Raw genomic sequence first — 19306 nt, forward strand, 5'->3', positions numbered from 1 at the left:
TTCATATTTATTTAATATTTATTTTTTACCCATCCACACACTGCAATGAAACATGTATGATGCTAACTAAACAGCAAGTAGTCGAGTAGACAGTACATTAAGCGTAGAAACTACACTCCCCAGAGTGCATTGCGAATTTGTCCTGCCAGCACTGCTACTGCCTGTGAGCCCTCAGCCCAGCTCTAAAACGCTACCCCGTTGGCTCGTTCCTTCACGGCATCAACCTTTTCAGAAGTTGTCGGACAGTGGGCGATGGGCTGAATAATATCTTCATGCAGACTGCATTTGCTGTTCTTTAATTTCCAGAGGTGCAGATCGCAGTGGTAAGAGTATCTATCTTCGCGATGGCAGAATTTCTGCTTTGTGTCATTTGTGTGGTGTTTAGCTAGCTAGCTGCTGTGCGTGATTGTGTCAACTTGTTGATGCAGAATGTTTGTTTGACAGGGTGTTGCTGGCTTTTCTGCGATAGTATTTAGAGCAAATTTGGGTGTCAAAATAGCAATCGAAAATAAATAGGTAATTAACTTGATTAGTCTGTTGACATATTTAGGCATAACTGGTGTTAGCACGATAGCTAACCTAGCTTTGTAATAAGGTGTCAGCTAACAATCATAAGTATTGTAACTTCTTATTAGTTAGCTAGTAAGCTAAAATCACACTACTACTTACGTCATTAAACAAGCTATCTATTCTAACTGTAGATTAGTTGCATTTTGCTTTTCGGACCTTGGCAATTGCGTTCAGTAACTATATGTAGGTAAGAGTCACAAGTGTTTTTCCTTTTGACCTTCGTTCACAAGTAAGACCATCGGCCGTCAGGTTCCAGTGACAGGAAAGCAAATAGTGGAGGAATCTTGCTCTTTCCTTTCGTCACTCAAAACGTTACAGATGTGGCTCTATCTATCTTTGCTGTAATTGAGGAACCACAGTGCTACAGTCAGTGACAGTCACTCCCAGCATGTTGGACACTGCCATTTTGAATCTGGATTATTTTTATTATTATTATTATTATTATTATTATTATTATTATTATTATTATGTGGAAAGTAAGTAAGATTTAAAATCCCTGCAGTAAATCCCAGATTAGAACCCAGAGCCCAATCCTACATTGTTACATCTGAGTTTCTGTAAGACGTATGGAAGGCAGCTGTTCTCTGGAGTAGAATTAACAGTGGGTTTAAATGATGTCTTTGTTTGTGTTTTGGTTGGGTGTGAACTTTAGTTTTAGTTGTCAGTGCAATTCTGCTGCAGCCTGCCTTGAGAGCTCTGTGTCTTGTTGCAGTATGAATTTAATATAATTTTTGGTGACATTCACGTGACATTCATGTGTCAGAAGGTGCTGATAAACACTCACCTTTAAAAAGTGAGAGAATAAGTGAGACAGTAAGCAAAAATAGATCACTCGGATCTTAAATTCATAATTTAATCCTGTCTCTGACAAAATGTTATTTATTTTCAGCTCTCTCGGATCTGTTTTATTTATTTTCAGCTCTCTGGAATCTTCTGCTCCCTGTGTGTTTAAATCTAGGCCTTGGCTCTGTAGAAACATGCTGGGAATTACTGCACTGCGGGTAGAAGACCTATTGTCTTTCACTGCATGGGCCGAGGCCATATCGCCTATATAGCCTATGACACGTTATTAGGCTTGTATTGATTTTCTCAAATTGTGGATTGTACTGGAGTTTCCCAAAGGGGTTTTTTGGGGCTTGAAGTGCTGCTCATGCAATGTTTGTGTTTGGAAACATATTTTGCTGAACATTTATCTACAAACATTGTTTTGATGTGTGGTCATTAGTTTATTTTTCCCCTTTAAATAAATGTCATTAGGAAATCCGCAACTATGGAGACAATGATTTCCAGATGATCTTAAGTCCAGCGGGGTTCCTTGCAGGGTTTATCCAGGGATCAAGCAAAAATAAAAAGCACTTTTTCGTATTTTATGTTCCATATAAGGTGATTATGCTGTACACCATGACAGTTGGGTTATGACTGCAGAACTATTGATTAAGCTCCTTTTTCTGCCAACTGTGTTTATTATTACCCAAAGATAGGCCAGTGTTTATTTATTGACAGAGGGCCTGTATGACTCCTGTATAATTCATGAACCCTGGAGCCTGCCAGCCTTGATTTGATTGACAGTCTCCATTACATTGCTGCCCTGTGGAGAGGTTATGACTGTTAGCGACTGAGCTGTTTGTTAATGATAGACACAGTCCAGTGTGTGTGTGTGTGTGTGTGTGTGTGTGTGTGTGTGTGTGTGTGTGTGTGTGCGTGTGGGTGGGTTGCTGTGTGTGTGCGCTGCTCTTGACACACTGAATGTTGTTTGCCTCTCTCCTCTGACTAGAACAGGATAGGAGGAAGATGATGAAAAAGGTTGTCTATTCTGTTGTTCAGGCGTGTGCTGTAGTAGGTCTCAGGGCCTGCTGCACATCTTGGAGAGCGGGAGAGAAAATGGCAGAGGTGTCGGAGAAGAGATGAGAAAGATTTGACGTTTTTTCAGTTTTTAAGTTAGAATATGTATGAATATTGTTGCAGTTATTTTATGAAACCATTTACCATTGATCAGTCACACAGGGTTCTGAAAAAACGTTGAATGAAGCATGTTGCATGTATGAAGTTGTGGAAAGCCATTTTAATCCATATGAGCATGTAAAAGCCATCTTCAGCAGAAAGAAAAGGTTTCTGACAGATAAGGTTACCCATTTTACAATATACAAATTGTGTCCCAAAGCAGATTCAAACTGGAGAAGGAGAGAGGGCGATTGAGACATGGCATAGCCTAGCATGAGTGAACTAGAGAACCAGGAAGATTCAGGACAGAGATGGAAGGAGAGGGAGAGAGCGACTGATCAATGGTGAGAATTATATAATATAATATTATTTTACATGGGCACTAGCATGCTGTCTCTCTGGAACAGTGCTCGGTGGTCGTGTAGTGTGCTCTCTCCGTCTCGGGACCGGAGCATGGGAGTGGAGCTCTGTGAAACCCTGCTCCTCGCTCACAACGCTGTGCACTCACTCCTCTCTGACCATGCTGTGGTCAACATGTGCTTACAGCTCAAGGCAAAACAGTGTCGCTTCAAATGAGCTGTTTCTTTCTTATATGACGGATTCAATTGTGATTTTTGTATACTGAGAGTGGGAGTTGGAGACAGATATCTGCTGGCCGAAAGCATTTCAGTGTCATACAGATGTGACTGCTGTGCATGAACAAGAGAGAGAGGACATGTTTTGTAGCCCTGTAGAGATTTCACAGTGAGGCATGATGGGTAATTGCCTTTCTGCTTTGTAGCTTTGTCGTGGAAAATGCCACAAGGAAGGTGGTGTGCATATCTGGAACATTCCACAGGTGTGGAAGGCATGACCTCATTGACCTAATAAAGAAAAGAGGTGCTTGCGATTTCTAATTGAGGAAGTGTACACTGTCTGTAGGTCTGGGCTGCCATCTTTAAGACTTGAGCGGTCGATGTAGATCTACAGTAAGGGCACTCAGATGCAGGTCTTCACTAAGGGCACTCAGATGCAGGTCTTCACTAAGGGCACTCAGATGCAGGTCTTCACTAAGGGCACTCAGATGCAGGTCTTCAGTAAGGGCACTCAGATGCAGGTCTTCACTAAGGGCACTCAGATGCAGGTCTTCAGTGAGGGCACTCAGATGCAGGTCTTCACTAAGGGCACTCAGATGCAGGTCTTCAGTAAGGGCACTCAGATGCAGGTCTTCACTAAGGGCACTCAGATGCAGGTCTTCACTAAGGGCACTCAGATGCAGGTCTTCAGTAAGGGCACTCAGATGCAGGTCTTCACTAAGGGCACTCAGATGCAGGTCTTCAGTAAGGGCACTCAGATGCAGGTCTTCACTAAGGGCACTCAGATGCAGGTCTTCACTAAGGGCACTCAGATGCAGGTCTTCACTAAGGGCACTCAGATGCAGGTCTTCACTAAGGGCGCTCAGATGCAGGTCTTCACTAAGGGCACTCAGATGCAGGTCTTCACTAAGGGCACTCAGATGCAGGTCTTCACTAAGGGCGCTCAGATGCAGGTCTTCACTAAGGGCGCTCAGATGCAGGTCTTCACTAAGGGCGCTCAGATGCAGGTCTTCACTAAGGGCACTCAGATGCAGGTCTTCACTAAGGGCACTCAGATGCAGGTCTTCACTAAGGGCACTCAGACCAAGCCCAGCAGCGCATACATTACATTACATTATTGGCATTTGGCAGACGCTCTTATCCAGAGCGACGTACAACAAAGTGCATACCCATAACCAGGGATAAGTTCGCTGAAAGACCCTAGAGGGAAGTACAATTTCAACTGCTACCTGTACAACAAAGATAAGGACAAGGGCCAATTTTTTTTTTTTTTTTTTTTTTTTTGAAAAACAAACAAACAAACAAACAAACAAACAAACAACAGAGCAAAAGTGACCAAAGTTAACTATCCAAACACTGCATACCTAGCCAACTAAAAATACCGATACACAAAGCAAGTCACAGGGACAACAATTAAGGTTCACAGGGAGGTAGGGAGGGATGGGGAAGAGGGCATACAGGCCCTCTCTCTGAGTGCCTGAAGCGAAGTCGCGCATCTCGGCGGAACAATGCCGCACTATTCAGAGTGTCCTCAGCTGAGGCCGGGGAGAGCAGCGAGTGCACACAGACCGCAGGAGGAGGAAGCCCGATTCAGATGAGCATGGTGCTACAAACTAGGGCTGCACACATCGCAAAATTCTGCTTGAACTGCGATGAATAGTATTTATTTAAATTGATGTTCTCTTAAATTAATTGGCTGTTCATGTGCAATTTGTTCAATAAAAGTATGTTGGAAATAATGCATTACATTGTTTTCTTCAGTTGCCATAGGCTATTCGTTGTCATTGGCTCTGTGTTAGCAGTGTACCAAAAGCAGAAAGATATTGTGTATCTTTCAATATTTGTTTATTTACCGCAAGTCATATCGTCATCGCAATATCCAGCAACATACTCGCCTATTGCACATTTCCTCTTATCCTGCAGCCCTAGTGTGAACGTGGGTCAGTGTACTATTGGTGCTTTGCACAGGATTTCACTGGCTGGCCACTTGGCTGCTACCATTGGCCAAAGCTGCCACATACCATGACCAATGAACTCCGGCCCCCTGACTGCTCAGAGGCTGACTCCACCCCCTGCCTGTGATTGACAAATGTCCCTGTTCTCTACTGTGGGCAAAGAGTCCAGTCCAGTCCAGTCCAGTCCAGTCCAGTCCAGTCCAGTACCGGTTCATGTCTCGTATTATTAACCTGAAACTCCCTGGGTTTATTCCTGTATTCAACCTGAAGTTCACCTTACTCTTGTCATAGAACTTGGTAATAAAGCTAATAAAGTATATATTTATATATTAAACTATTTATATAAAAGTCTTAAATTGTATATATATATATATATATATATATATATATATATAAAAGCTGTGCAATTGACAATAACTGATAGAGCATGGGTCAGGCGATGAAGTACATATAAATAAATAATATGGCTTCATCTACACAGAATTAATTATCATAATAAGTATATAAATCCACTCTGTGGTCAGGTACAATACATAGTAGAACCATGTAATTCCCTCATTAAACCCACCCCCCATCAGTGATCACTTTATAATACACCAATGCAAATATTTAATTAGCCAATCATGTGGCAGCAACAAAATGCATAAAAGCATGCAGACGTGGTCAAGAGGTTCACCTGTGTTTCAGACCAAATGTCAGAATGGGGAAGAAATGCGATGTCTGATCTCATGACAGTGGAATGCTTGTTGGTGCCAGGCAGGATGGTTGAGTATCTCAAAAAGTGTGGATCTCCTGGGATTTTCACACACAGCAGTATCTAGAGTTTTCAGAGAATGGTGCAAAAAAAAAAAAAATACATCCGGTGAGCAGCAGTTCTGCAGGCAGAAACGCATTGTTAATATTAAAGTTCAGAGGAGAAGGGCCAGACTAGTCGAAGCTGACAGGAAGGTGACAGTAATGCAAGACACCATGCATTACAACAGTGATATGCTGAAGACCATCTCTGAACACACAACACATCAAACCTCTAAGTGGATAGCCAACAGTAGCAGCACACTTAATAAATAAAAAAAATAAGTAAAATAAATTCCTAATAAAGTGCTTACTGAGTGGAAGCCTTTGCAAATCATGATTAGTCATTACTTGCATTATCATAACAAGTAATATAAATAATATGGCTTCCTCTCCAGGTCATAATTAGCCGATGTCATGAAAAATAATTAGCATAAAAACTAATTAAAGTAACGTCTTCCTCTGTGAATCATAATTAGCCATTACTCCAATATCGTAAGGAATAAATAATTCTCAAGAAGAGTAAATAAATATGTTTACTCGAATGTGCGCAAATGATGTTGTTATTTAATTCTCATTAAAAGCAGATAAGTCTTCCTCTGTAGGATTAGTTATCTCTTGAGTGTCTCTTGCTCTTGAGTGTCCCCCACTCTTGTCCCCTGTTGCAGTAGCTGAGTGGTGCAGTGTTTCAGTAGAGTTTAAGAACCTGCTCATTTCAGATGTATTCATAATGTTCTGTCCTACGATGCCTTCTGAAGCTAGGCAGGGGTCTTGTCCGATACAGGTTTTTATTGTGCTTAGCTGTGCTGAGGGTAGACCAGTCAGGCTGAGTGCAGTTGTGTGGTGCGAGTGACTATGGCATGGTGGATATGATAGCGTAGGGATAGGGAAGGGTTGCACACTGATTCGGTGATCTCTGAATTTGGATTTATTTCAGTTTAAATTGTATTTCTCCTTCACTCCCTCTCTCTGTCTCCCTCCCTCTCCCCATTCTCTCTCCCTCCATCTATCCCCCCTCTCTCTCACCCTCACCCCCTCTCTTTCTCCCCCTCCCTCACCCCCTCTCTCTCTCCCTCCCTCTATCCCCCCTCTCCCTCACCCTCGCCCCCTCTCTCTCTCCCCCTCTCCCCTCTCCCTCCCTCTCTCTCTCCTCCTCTCCCCCTCTCTTTCCTGCAGCAGTGGACTGATGGAATGATAAGGCTCAGACATGCCTTACGTGGATCGGCAGAACCGCATCTGCGGGTTCCTCGACATCGAGGAGAAGGAGAACAGCGGAAGGTTCCAGCGCCGATACTTCATCCTGGACACCCAGGAGGGGAATCTGGTGTGGTACATGGACAACCCTCAGGTACAGGCACACACGCACACCCCCCAGGTACGGCACACGTACAGACACACAGACACTGTCAGGTATTAGCACACACACACACACACATACACACACACCCCTCAGGTAGGGGCAGGCAGACACCCTAAGGTTTTAGCACACAGACACACCTCGGGCAGGGGCACAGAGACATCTGGCCCGGGCTCAGGCAGACAGACACCTGCCTCTGAGCTTTTTGAAGCTCCCGATAGAAGCAAGTGACGCTGATAATACAGGATGACCACAATTCCCTTTTCTCAGTGGCACTCTCTGTCTGTTCCACTGCTCAGTGCTCTCCAGTGCTGTTGCGTGCAGTTTCATCATTCTCATTAATTCAGCTGCTTTGTGTTAGTTTGCATGGCTGCTTTGACTGGCTGCAGGCCCCTGCGATCCATAAAACGGTTAGCACAGGCGGCTGGTTTGCATGTCGTGGGAACAGAAGCTTTAATTGCAGGGATTTTCTGACTCTTATTTGAGGTGTTAGTGATTAAAAACTGCAACAGTTTCAAATGCTCTGCAAACGGTGTTTTCTCTTTGGGAGGTAAAGAAGCTGTCTCAAAATGGCTGCCTCCCTCACAGCTTCATCTCAGTGTTCCAGTAGGGGGACCACACTACCCTCACGAGTAGCCACAGGGTACAAGATGCAGCAGATTGTGAACCACAACTTCACTGTGTGTGTGTGTGTGTGTGGTTGCGTGTGTGTGTGTGAGTGCACGTACGCATGTATACGTGTGTGTGGGTGGGTCTGTGTGTGTGTGTGTGTGTGTGGGTGGGTGGGTCTGTATGTGTGTGTGTGTGCATGCATGGGTGTGCACAAATGCATGTGTGTGTGTGTGTGTGTGTGTGTGTGTGTGTGTGTGTGTGTGTGTGAGTGCACGTACGCATGTATACGTGCGTGTGGGTGGGTCTGTGTGTGGGTGGGTGGGTCTGTATGTGTGTGTGTGTGCATGCATGGGTGTGCTCAAATGCATGTGTGTGTGTGTGTGTGTGTGTGGTGTGGGTGGTTCCGTGTGTGTGTGCGTGTGAGAGTGAGTGTGTGTGTGTGCGTCTGTGGGATTGAGTTTGTCATCCTGTCTCTTTAAAACACCTTGGACTTGTTAGAAATGTGTTTGTGGCTGAAAGGAGCTTGGTGTTTGTCTTCTTTAGTTTTCCACACCCGTCCACCCGTGTGCCCAAAACACTGCCCCCCGGGGGAGGACGTGCCGGAACGGATATATCGCACAACCCCTGCGAGCAGTGTCATTTAAGAGCATTTTACAATACTTCAGCTGCTTTATGCTGCCGTTTCCGTCAGCTCCACCTCTCTGCCACCTCCCCAATATTCATCTGTGGCAGTGTTCGTGTGAAGGGATCGACGGTGTCCCGACGAACAGGTTTAAAGTGCAGTTATTTATGAGGCATGCTGGTTTCTCCTCTTCTGTTGAGGTCAGAGAAGTTGCTTATCCCCCCCCCCCCCACGGGCCCTTGTAAGTGTGTAGCTCCACAGGAACAAGAGACGAATAATATTTCACTGAGGCTTGCCGTGAAGGGACATTGAAGTCCGGCCATTGCAGTGGCATTTATTCTTGGCTTCTTTAGGGCTTTGAATTATTCACCCAACTTCTTTTCATGTATCGGGAGACGCTCTGAAACTTTTATGGAGTCTGGTCTGAATCTCTGAGTATGCCAGACATATAAACTACGTCTGCCGTATTCTGTCTACAGGCAATAAAAGAGTGAAAATGTGAACATTTCGAATCTCCGGAGGACTGTTTGGGCAGTTTCTATTCGGCGTCTTGATGCCGAAACACGTTAACTTGCTTGATACGTAAATAAAATGAATTGAGTTTATGGGACTTTTTTTTGCTGACTGTAGACCGCAGTCTTATGAGCAGAATAGCAGTGGCCTTTGCGTTTTAGGAGTTGTGGTCCGCAGTGAGGAAACGCAGGAGAGGTGAGCTGTTTTAACGCTTCCTTTCTCCTCTGTCTGTCCCCGCAGAACCTGCCCACAGGGATGGACCCGGTCGGTTCGCTCAAGCTCACCTACGTCTCTAAGGTGAGTGCGGTCGTGCTTCTGAAACCCAAACGCTTGGCCTGGGGAGAGTGCACGTGCTGAATCGTGCACGTGCTGAATCGTGCACGTGCTGAATCGTGCACGTGCTGAATCGTGCACGTGCTGAATCGTGCACGCTCACGCTGTCTCTCACCCCCTCCCTGCAGGTCAGCGACGCCACTAAACTGCGGCCCAAGGCCGAGTTCTGCTTCGGTAAGTCTGCCTTGTCGCTTCCTGTGTGTGTGTGTGTGTGTGTGTGTGAGGCCGTATAACCAGCACCAAACCCAAAAGCCCCTTTCATGCCGCAGTTAGTACATCACTTACAGTTTAGCGTCAATAAAACAAAATATAGCCTTTATGCCTTCATGGATACTAGTACAACCAGAGAATAGACAACTAAGACTACTAGACTACTGCTGCTTGAGTCACTGCAGCTTCCTTATGACCACTTCCTGTCTAATACAGCCTATGGGTGACCATGTCCTGTTTAACACAGCCCATGGGTGACCACGTCCTCTTTAACACAGCTCATGGGTGACCACTTCCAGTTTAACACAGCTCATGGGTGACCACTTCCTGTCCTCTGTGATGCTGCTGAAGGGTCCCTCCTGGTGTGCGTCCCAATACTCAAAATTTGTCCTCCTTCCGTGTGCTCGAGCATGAGGCCAGTGAAGGGAAGGAGGATATTTTTTTTTGAGTACTGGGGCACACTCCTGGTCTCCATAGGGAGGAATCATGGTAGAGCTTCTATCCGCATCCCTAGTCTATCTGAGTCATACCTTAACCTCAGAAATGGTTTCCCAGGGTCGCCCCAGTCCTTAGTATGGGAAGGACCGGCCGAGTGCTTCTCCTGGGCTTTGTGTCAGTAGGCACTAAAGACACGTACTCTCCCTCTCAAAAGGCATCTCTGCATTTTCATTTTTCTTTGCCTTTGTCTTATAATGTGAGGAGTGTGCACATGACCTTGCTAGGGCAGTACCAATGAACTCTCTCCTTCTCTCTCCCTCCCTCTCTCACTGTAGTCATCAATGTTGCGATGAGGAAGTTCTTCCTGCAGGCCAATGACCAGCAGGACCTGGTGGAGTGGGTAAACATGCTCAATAGTGCCACCAAGATCACAGTGAGTCCCCTATCTCAACGATGTGCTAGCCCATAGTAACCTTGGCCTCGTGAAACAGAAAGGAATATTTTGGAATGTTCATGAATAATTGGCTTATTGATAAAAACATATAAACCAGCCTTATAAAACATGTCTTAAATCTCACTCAAAAACACGAACAAAAAAAACATGTCGGCTGAAAAGTTCTCAGTTCTTAATTTCCCCCTCCCTTTGCTCAACATGCGCTCATGAGCTATTCCCAGACCTCACAAACTCATCCTACAAAAATATTGCCCCTTCCATTTGAAAGCGAATGATGTCAGTGATGATGTCAGTAGTGTTCTCTGTGATGACCTCAGTGATGATGTAGCTGATGACAGAAGCGCAATTCTGCAGTTATTCTCTCTTTCGGCGGCAGGTGCCAAAATCTGGCGACATCCCACACGCAGCTGAGGACTCAAAGGCCACAGGGGACGTGGTGGTTGCCAAGAAACCGGCCTCCTACAAGACCGAGATCATCGGAGGAGTGCCCATCATCACCATGACGCAGGTTAGGGTTCTGCTCAGTTCGGTTCTTGCGGTTCATGGTTATTTGATGTTTCCTGCAGATTCCTTGTTTGGTTTCCTCTGTTTGTGCTAGTAGTAATGAATGCACACACAGGTTTAATAAAGTGTTGCCTTACTAAGAGTATTCAAAGAAAATGAAGTTGCATGCTCTTTACGTTGTGATTTTATTCCATTTTGTATTCCGTATTGTTATAATTAACAATGTTTAGACATTGAGTAATGTAGGCATGTGATGCTAATGCATTGGGGCTGGTGGGGAGAGAAATGGGGAGAGCTCAACATTTTTGTGGGTTGAAGAATTGTGGCAAGGAAACACAATGTGAACATCACATCTATAACTGGAGGCCCTCATGTCTATGGTAAATTAGTTCTAGTGGGCCATCATTTCAATGGTATATGGGTTCTCGTGGGCAGTCATGTCTATGGTAAATGGGTTCTGGTGGGCAATCATGTCTATGGTAAATGGATTCTGGTGGGCAGTGATGTCTGTGTTGAATGGGTTCTGGTGGGCCATCTTGTCTATGTTATATGGGTTCTCATGGACGGTCATGTCTATGGTGAATAGGTTCTGGTGGGGCATCGTGTCTGGTATATGGGTTCTGGTGGGCAGCCTTGTCTATGGTAAATGCATTCTGGTAGGCCATCATGTCTATGGTAAAGAGGTTCTGGTGGGTCAGATTGGGTTTGGCACACAAGGAGACCAGTTAAGGCCCTCTGTCTCTGCCCTGGTGTCCGCAGCAGGAGGGGGTTGACGGGCAGAACGAGGGCAGCCGAGAGGAGGTGAAGAGGGCCTACAGCCAGCTGCCCTACTTCCTGAGGAGGTCCTCGCAGGACCCGACGGCCATTAAGGCCGGCTACTGCGTCAAGCAGGGTGCGGTGGTGAGTGTCTATCCACCCATAAATCAGTCAGTCCTAATTCTGAGCAGCCCTGTTTACAAACAGGATGACACACTGCAATTTGTAAAGGGCGTTTTCCAGTGAAAACAAAATTTTTGTCAATGAGGGAAAAAGGCGATGGAGCTGTTCTAACAGATGGCAGGGCGTGGAGGAGAATCATTTATTTACACAGACCTGAGAGATTTCTAGTGTTTCATGAGTCCTGGTGTGTGCTCTGCTCTGCTCGGTGTGTTTTACTAAAATAATTATGTGGTTTTTTGCCTCCTACATTTTTACATTTGTTTTTTTTCTTCTGTTTTATCAGAGGAGGAACTGGAAGAGAAGATATTTCCTGCTGGAGGAGAATTCTTTGAGCTATTTCAAATCAGACATGGTAAGCCCAAATCTACAGCCGGAGGTAGCTACTGTAATGGAGGGAATCTGTAACTGAATTAACATTTTTAATTGTTTCATGAGGCTAAAACTACATTATGGATTTAATGATGGATATCTTTTTTTTGCACATTTTGAGAAGGTGGTTTTTAAATTTGGGATGACATTTTGAAATATCAACTAAGGCATTACCTGGCGGGGTGAGCCAAAGATTGACATTTCTACGTCAAAGAAAATAGGATGGGGTGTGATCAAGAACATGAGGCAGGCTTTCAGACTGCGGGACGAAGCAAGAATTATTATTGAAAACAATTACTGGAGATGAATGGAGGAGCTGATAAGGTCTGAATGGATTCGGAGCTTTGGTGAGGTATCTGTTCCCTGGGGGGAAGGCTTGTAATGAGCTCTCATATCATTTGGAGATGAATTGGTCTATTTTCTTTTAGCAGTTCAGTGTGACATTTCAGACTGAAGTCGAGCTGAGCTGATATGGTTGTGTCCTTCATCCCGGCCCTTAGCGAGAACTGTTTCAGCAAACACCCTGCTGTATCAGTGAGCAGTGGACTTGTAGGATATGTGAGTGTGTCTTCAGAACAGCGTCTGCAGTACCGATACATATTAAGACGTTCACATTTTTTTGTTGCTCTGAACAGAGCAGTATAATGCGAGGAGCCTGAGAACCATTTTTGAGCAGGTGCTATTAAGGTGTGTTCAACTCTCTCTCTCCCTCCCTTTCTCTTTCATCCCTCCCTCCCTCTCTCTCCCTGTCTCTCTCTCCCTCCCTTTCTTTTTCATCCCTCCCTTCCTCTCCCTCTCCCCCTCTGCATCTCCCTCTCCCTTCCTCCCGTCTCTCTCTCTCTCTGTATCTCTATCTCTATCTCTATCTATCTCTATCTCTCTCTCTCTCTATCTCTATCTCTATCTCTATCTATCTCTCTCCCCCTCCCCTTCTCTCTCTCTCTCTCTCTCTCTCTCTCTCTCTCTCAGGATAAGGACCCATTGCGAGTAATCCCACTTAAAGAGGTACAGAAAGTCCAGGAGTGCAAAGGGTAAGCCTGAGAGATATGAACACTCACACACACACACTCTCTCTCACACACACACACACACACACACACACACACACACACACACACACACACACATTCTCACACTCAGTTTGGAGGGGCCCCTGAATACATCCAGGCTCTGTTTAAACACACATCCATTCTCTGTCCCCACAGTGACATCATGATGAGAGATAATCTTTTTGAGGTTGTCACCGCCAACAGAACTTTCTATATTCAGGTGAGAACTGAGCTTGTGAATCTCTCTCTAAAACTGGAACTGTGAAACCACACTCTCTATTGCCTTCGTCATGTGAGGAGCATGGAGTGAACTTTCTAGTGCACCTAACAATAATAATGTTCAACTCTCCCTCTCTCTACCCCCTGTGTCCCTCTCTCCTTGTCCCTCTCCACCTCTGTTTCACTCCCTCTCTCTATCCCTCTCTCTTCCTCACTCTCCCCCCCCCTCTCTCTCCCTCTGTCTTTCCCTCTCTCTCTCCCTCCCTCCAGGCGGACAGTCCAGAGGAGATGCACAGCTGGATTAAAGCCGTGTCGGGGGCCATTGTGGCTCAGCGTGGACCAGGCCGAGCTGCTGCCTCTGTAGGTTGTCAGGGTGTGCTATAGGTTGTCAGGGTGTGCTGTTTGCTGGGTTGCAGCCTCTATAGGTTGTCAGGGTGCGCTGTAGGTTGTCAGGGTGTGCTGTGTGCTGGGTTGCAGCCTCTGTAGGTTGTCAGGGTGCGCTGTAGGTTGTCAGGGTGTGCTATAGGTTGTCAGGGTGCGCTGTGGGGTTGGGTTGCAGCCTCTGTAGGTTGTCAGGGTGCGCTGTAGGTTGTCAGGGTGTGCTATAGGTTGTCAGGGTGCGCTGTGGGGTTGGGTTGCAGCCTCTGTAGGTTGTCAGGGTGCGCTGTAGGTTGTCAGGGTGTGCTATAGGTTGTCAGGGTGTGCCGTGTGCTGGGTTGCAGCCTCTGTAGGTTGTCAGGGTGTGCTGTGGGGTTGGGTGGGTGGACCTGTTCCTTTCAGGCGTTTCTGTCACACACACATCAGGGGTGCTCAGAAACACTGACAGCCAGTTCAGGCAGGAGCGTTCATTTCCCTGAAAGCTGCATCTTGAAAGGAAACCAAAATGAAAATATGAAGAAAAATAACCCGTTGGCAATCTGTAGAACAACTTCTCAGCTTGAAACGCGTCCTTTCATAATTCCATAGATGTTGGCACACAATTGCATAGCTAAGAAAGAAAGTGCTCAAACAACTTTAAGGTAAATATGTAAGCTATGTAAATTGAGTCATGCCAGTTGATCCCCCTTGTTACTGTCGTGCCAAATCAGATGACTAGCCTCATAGTGAAATAGACATGTCAGCCTGTTCCCACAGGCCGAGGCAGAGAAACCCAGACCGTCACCACCTCTTCCTGCCTCATGCCTCATGAGCTTGATTTAGTTTCTCTGACACCAATTAGTTGAATATGACTGTCCATGAATTGAGCACATCCAATCAGATCTGTGTACTAAAAAATACATTTATTTCGCAGACGTTGAGTAAATAAATATTCCCTCACTCTCTACACCTCCCTCTGAGTCCACCCCACCACCGTGTCTCTCCGCTGGTAAATGGTAAATGGACTTTTATCCAAAGCGTTTTGGAATTGATGTCTCTCATTCACCCGTTCACACTCACTCTCTGACGGAGATGCAAGGCACCAACCAGCTTGGGAGCAATGTGTGGAGTCTTGCTCAGGGACACGCCCAGGGCGGGGGGCTTAACCGACTACCGGAGGACCGCTCTTAGCTCCTGAGCTAATGTCAGATGTCTCTCTGCTGTCGTAGCAGATGTGCAGTCCCAGTGGCTGATGGGCCTGTGTGCGCAGAAGCCTTCATACCTCAGTGGTGAATGTAGCACTCTCTTGAGGCCCAACCCGAAGCAACTGCTCTCTCACATTTTCAGCTTGTAGCACGGCACGCCTACAGAGCTTCCTGCTGCCGTGAACGGCCTCACGTCACCCGCGATTTCAGCTTCCCTTTTCTCACAATCTACAAAACCCTCCCCTCCCTGCCACTGCCCTACCCACCGCCTGTGTCCCCAGCCCTGCCCCCCGTTTCAGTGCCCCGGCCCCAAGCAAGCCCTGGAGGTGATCGCTTCCATCCGACACTTCCCTGTCTCTGTCCGCGTTTGTGGCTGTTCGTTCCCCTCTCCTGTCCCATTGAACCATTGAGCACTTCTGTTAATACATTTCATTTCCTCTCCAAAGTGCTGTAGAAGGGGCCCCGGTCTTAATTCTTCAGTTACAGGTTCCGTTCCCTAGTCAGTAAGAGTCAGGGGAGAGAGCTACAGTCAACCCGAAACACGGTGCAGCTGAAATCACAGAAAGATTGTGCAAATTGCACACTTGCGCAACATACAAAAATGCTTTATTCCTGTTCCTTGGTATTTACGAGCAGCGGTTGTGCTCCAGCTGTGTCTTCAGTGAGGCCCTAGGCCTCCTAACATAAACCCGTAGGCAGTGCGTGAGCATGTACCAGCGGACCGGAATGTTCTCTGAAGGGGTTTCTCGAGGCTGAGGCGCTGTTTAGTGCCGTGTGTTTGGAATGGAGGTCGGAGCGCGAATCTCTCTCGCTCTGCTTTGAAGGCATGAGTCAGAGCGTGTTGCTCCTGTCTTTGCGGTAGATGGTCTGTGCGTGGGCTGTTTTGCATAAGCCTGACGGTGAATTACTAACGGTGAGAAATGTGAACCTGACTGACCCTGTGTCCCTGCCCCCCCCCCCCCCCCTTTCAGGAGCAGAGCGACCGTTCCTCCGGGTTCTACCGCAAAGACCAGCCCGCATCTACAGCGCCACCCTACCCACAATTCCCTGTCCTCCAGCCCCCTGCCGCCCCGCCCCCGTACGGTGCCCACGCCCAACCCGGCCTGCGACAGCCCCCAGCCCCGCCCCCAGCCCCACCCCAGGCACAGCCACGCCCGTCCGTGCCTTCAGCGGACCAGGCTTTCGCCGTGAGCGACGAGTCGCCGTGGAGACGGCGGAGCAGCTATGAGGACGGCCTGTCCGTGCCGCCCCCCCTCGACCTGGACGACACAGACCTGCTCATCAGCGAAGTGTGAGGCCCCCTGGGGAACCTCCTGCCCCCCCCCCCCCCCACAACTTCCCCCCCCAACACCCCCTACCATTGGATAGCAGCAACTGGAGAACTGGGTTGGACTGAGTTGGATTCAGATGGGCTGAGTTGGATTCAGCTGGATTGAGTTGGATTGAACTGGATTGGGTTGGACTGAGTTGGATTCAGATGGGCGGAGCTAGATCCAGCTGGAAGGGGCTGGATTGAATTGGCTATGTTTAGGTTCGATGAAACGGTTTGAAGAAAGTTGACAGTCATCGTCTGTGAGACCACAGCTCTTCCGGGGCGCACAGTCCACTGCCAGTCCTGCACTGACACTCACCGACCAGCAGGGGCGCCGAGCGCGCTCTCACACAGCCACTGTGAAAGGAGGGACATGCCGACGTCTCCTTTGTGAAATTTATTTTTGCGCTTTTATTGTATTTATTTCTGGAGGGTAGGAGGCAGCTCTCTCCTCTCCCGGCTTTCCTTCGCTGCACATTCTCCTCACTCATTTGGGCTTGTGTGGTCATCAGTTTGGCTTCATTTTTACAGACGATTTTGCAGGGAAATGTTTTTATCAAGCAACAATGGGCTCATTCATTGTCCCTGCACGGCGTAATAGGCACAACAATTCATGGGTATTTTATATTTTAGAATTATATTTTTGTCTTTTGGGAAAATGTAAATACTGTGTTATGAAGGGCAAGCTAATTATCCCACATCACATATATCCCAAACACTGGTACTCAAACAGGTGTGTTACACACTGGTTCTCAAACAGGTGTGTCAGACACTGGTACTCAAACAGGTGTGTTACACACTGGCACTCAAACAGGTGTGTCAGACACTGGTACTCAAACAGGTGTGTTACACACTGGTACTCAAACAGGTGTGTCAGGTACTGGTACTCAAACAGGTGTGTTACACACTGGCACTCAAACAGGTGTGTCAGACACTGGTACTCAAACAGGTGTGTTACACACTGGTACTCAAACAGGTGTGTCAGGTACTGGCACTCAAACAGGTGTGTTACACACTGGCACTCAAACAGGTGTGTCAGGTACTGGCACTCAAACAGGTGTGTTACACACTGGCACTCAAACAGGTGTGTCAGGTACTGGCACTCAAACAGGTGTGTTACACACTGGTACTCAAACAGGTGTGTCAGGTACTGGCACTCAAACAGGTGTGTCAGGTACTGGTACTCAAACAGGTGTGTCAGGTACTGGCACTCAAACAGGTGTGTTACACACTGGTACTCAAACAGGTGTGTCAGACACTGGCACTCAAACAGGTGTGTTACACACTGGTACTCAAACAGGTGTGTCAGGTACTGGTACTCAAACAGGTGTGTCAGGTACTGGTACTCAAACAGGTGTGTCAGGTACTGGTACTCAAACAGGTGTGTCAGGTACTGGTACTCAAACAGGTGTGTCAGGTACTGGTACTCAAACAGGTGTGTCAGGTACTGGTACTCAAACAGGTGTGTCAGGTACTGGTACTCAAACAGGTGTGTTACACACTGGTACTCAAACAGGTGTGTTACACACTGGTACTCAAACAGGTGTGTCACACATTGGTAATCCTGCACAGCAGGTGCTGCAGAAGTGAAACCTGTTGTATTTCTCTTTCATGACTTATTATTTTATGGCTTTCCCTTCATACCGTGTATGTACTGTATAACAATGTGGTGATGTTGTATTTTCACGTGACACGTCTCCTGCTTTGGGGAATTGTGATTTTAGCAGTTTTTATAATCATTCTTTGACGATTTTCTTATTTGACGTTCCAACCAGCTGCCACAAGAAAATGTAGTCACTCTTTCTGCCACTGTTGTGCTCAGAGAGGATCTCTGTTGTTTAATTTGGTGTTCTTGTTCTATCACGAGACCCAGATTCTGCAGACCTGACAGTAATTTCCAAACCTCACAGATTTATTCAGCTTGTGTTGTTTGTTCCGCCCCAGTCTTGTCCTCACTAGAAATGTCAGAGCCTCAGGTCTGTGGTTGTCGAAACAAAAGATTGATTGTCCTAAAAGTAGCTACATTTTTGGGAGACTGGTTTGTCCTGTGGGTTTGGGAACCTGTTTTCCAACTGTGTGGAAAACATTTGAAAAATGTTCACTGCAATCTGTTTTACCGGCTGCCTTTGTGAGCACGTTCTGTATTCTCTTGTGTTTGTGCCGTTTTGCTCGTCTACTCGATCTGTTTCTGTCCCGCATTGCCAAATAGCTTGGGCAATATCTGCTTCTTAGCACTGGTGTCAGGAAGCTAAGGGTGTCCTGAAATCTGAGCTGAAAAACGTTTTAACTGTATAGCTGTGAAGTACCCCACTGTTTCCACGCAAAAACAACTGATTTTGCTCCTGAATTTTTACTGTGTACAATGTCCATTATTTATTATGTGAAGTGTGGAAAAATAAGAAATAAACAAGTTTGAAACCGACAATACTTTTTATTCACCGTCTCAAATAACTCTGGGGGGGGGGGGGGCAAGAAAGGATTTACTATTTCATTCATAATTCATGCCACAGGAATTTATCTGTGGTTTCAACTCACACGTATTGTCTGTGTGTGTAAAGCTTTTCTAGGTAAGCTGTGTCAATCAAGGTTGTTTCAGGAACCAATGGATATGTGCGGTCGGATGTGTTCGTCTGGCATTGGATTCTGAAGAAGGATTGTTACCTACTTTGTTTCACGTCACTCCTTAACGATCGGAATCTTCAGCTGAATTTCCACCGAATTTTTTGAAATTTTGAGAGGTGATGTCATTTCCTTCCTCCTCTGATAGTATTTGCTAACACCAAGGGGCCAGCTTTCAAGCTTTTAGTTTCGCCCATTGATATGAGGTCGCCCCCTAGTGATACCTATATTTTTTCTCAAAAGCTACATTTTCCCATTGGACTCCATTCATGTTTGACAGCAAATTTAAAAAAATATTTTAATTTGCTGATGCTCAATCTATGCTAGATATTTTTAATTAAAAAAAAAAAAAAAAGTTTTT

General features: G+C 46.3%; 1 protein-coding gene across 15 annotated transcripts; it reads left to right on the forward strand.

Moving 5' to 3' along the window:
- The first annotated feature begins 159 nt into the window (after positions 1-159).
- On the forward strand, positions 160-18751 carry LOC133118387 (pleckstrin homology domain-containing family A member 1-like). Of its 15 annotated transcripts, none has more exons than XM_061228351.1 (14): positions 160-323; positions 2732-2855; positions 7010-7181; positions 9178-9234; positions 9399-9444; positions 10254-10351; positions 10749-10880; positions 11636-11776; positions 12099-12167; positions 13154-13215; positions 13390-13453; positions 13723-13812; positions 15986-17653; positions 17843-18751. In XM_061228351.1, the coding sequence occupies exons 3-13, from the start codon at positions 7041-7043 to the stop codon at positions 16307-16309; spliced, it is 1224 nt and encodes a 407-aa protein (XP_061084335.1). In that variant the 5' UTR covers positions 160-323; positions 2732-2855; positions 7010-7040; the 3' UTR covers positions 16310-17653; positions 17843-18751. The 15 variants fall into 15 exon arrangements, with proteins under 15 accessions (XP_061084335.1, XP_061084338.1, XP_061084333.1 ...); XM_061228354.1 differs by having other exon boundaries at positions 2735-2855; XM_061228349.1 differs by lacking the exon at positions 2732-2855 and having other exon boundaries at positions 15986-17464; positions 17519-17626; positions 17789-18751.
- Positions 18752-19306: the final 555 nt, after the last annotated feature.

Source organism: Conger conger, chromosome 18 (assembly GCF_963514075.1).
Source record: "Conger conger chromosome 18, fConCon1.1, whole genome shotgun sequence".
NCBI lineage: Eukaryota > Metazoa > Chordata > Actinopteri > Anguilliformes > Congridae > Conger > Conger conger.

Excerpts from the sequence above, each read along its gene's own strand:
- LOC133118387 (XM_061228351.1), top strand. The coding sequence starts at position 7,041 with ATGCCTTACGTGGATCGGCAGAACCGCATCTGCGGGTTCCTCGACATC. Across the intron at positions 9,235-9,398 it reads AGCTCACCTACGTCTCTAAG|GTCAGCGACGCCACTAAACT; the intron begins GTGAGTGCGGTC and ends CCCTCCCTGCAG. Across the intron at positions 10,352-10,748 it reads ATAGTGCCACCAAGATCACA|GTGCCAAAATCTGGCGACAT; the intron begins GTGAGTCCCCTA and ends TTTCGGCGGCAG.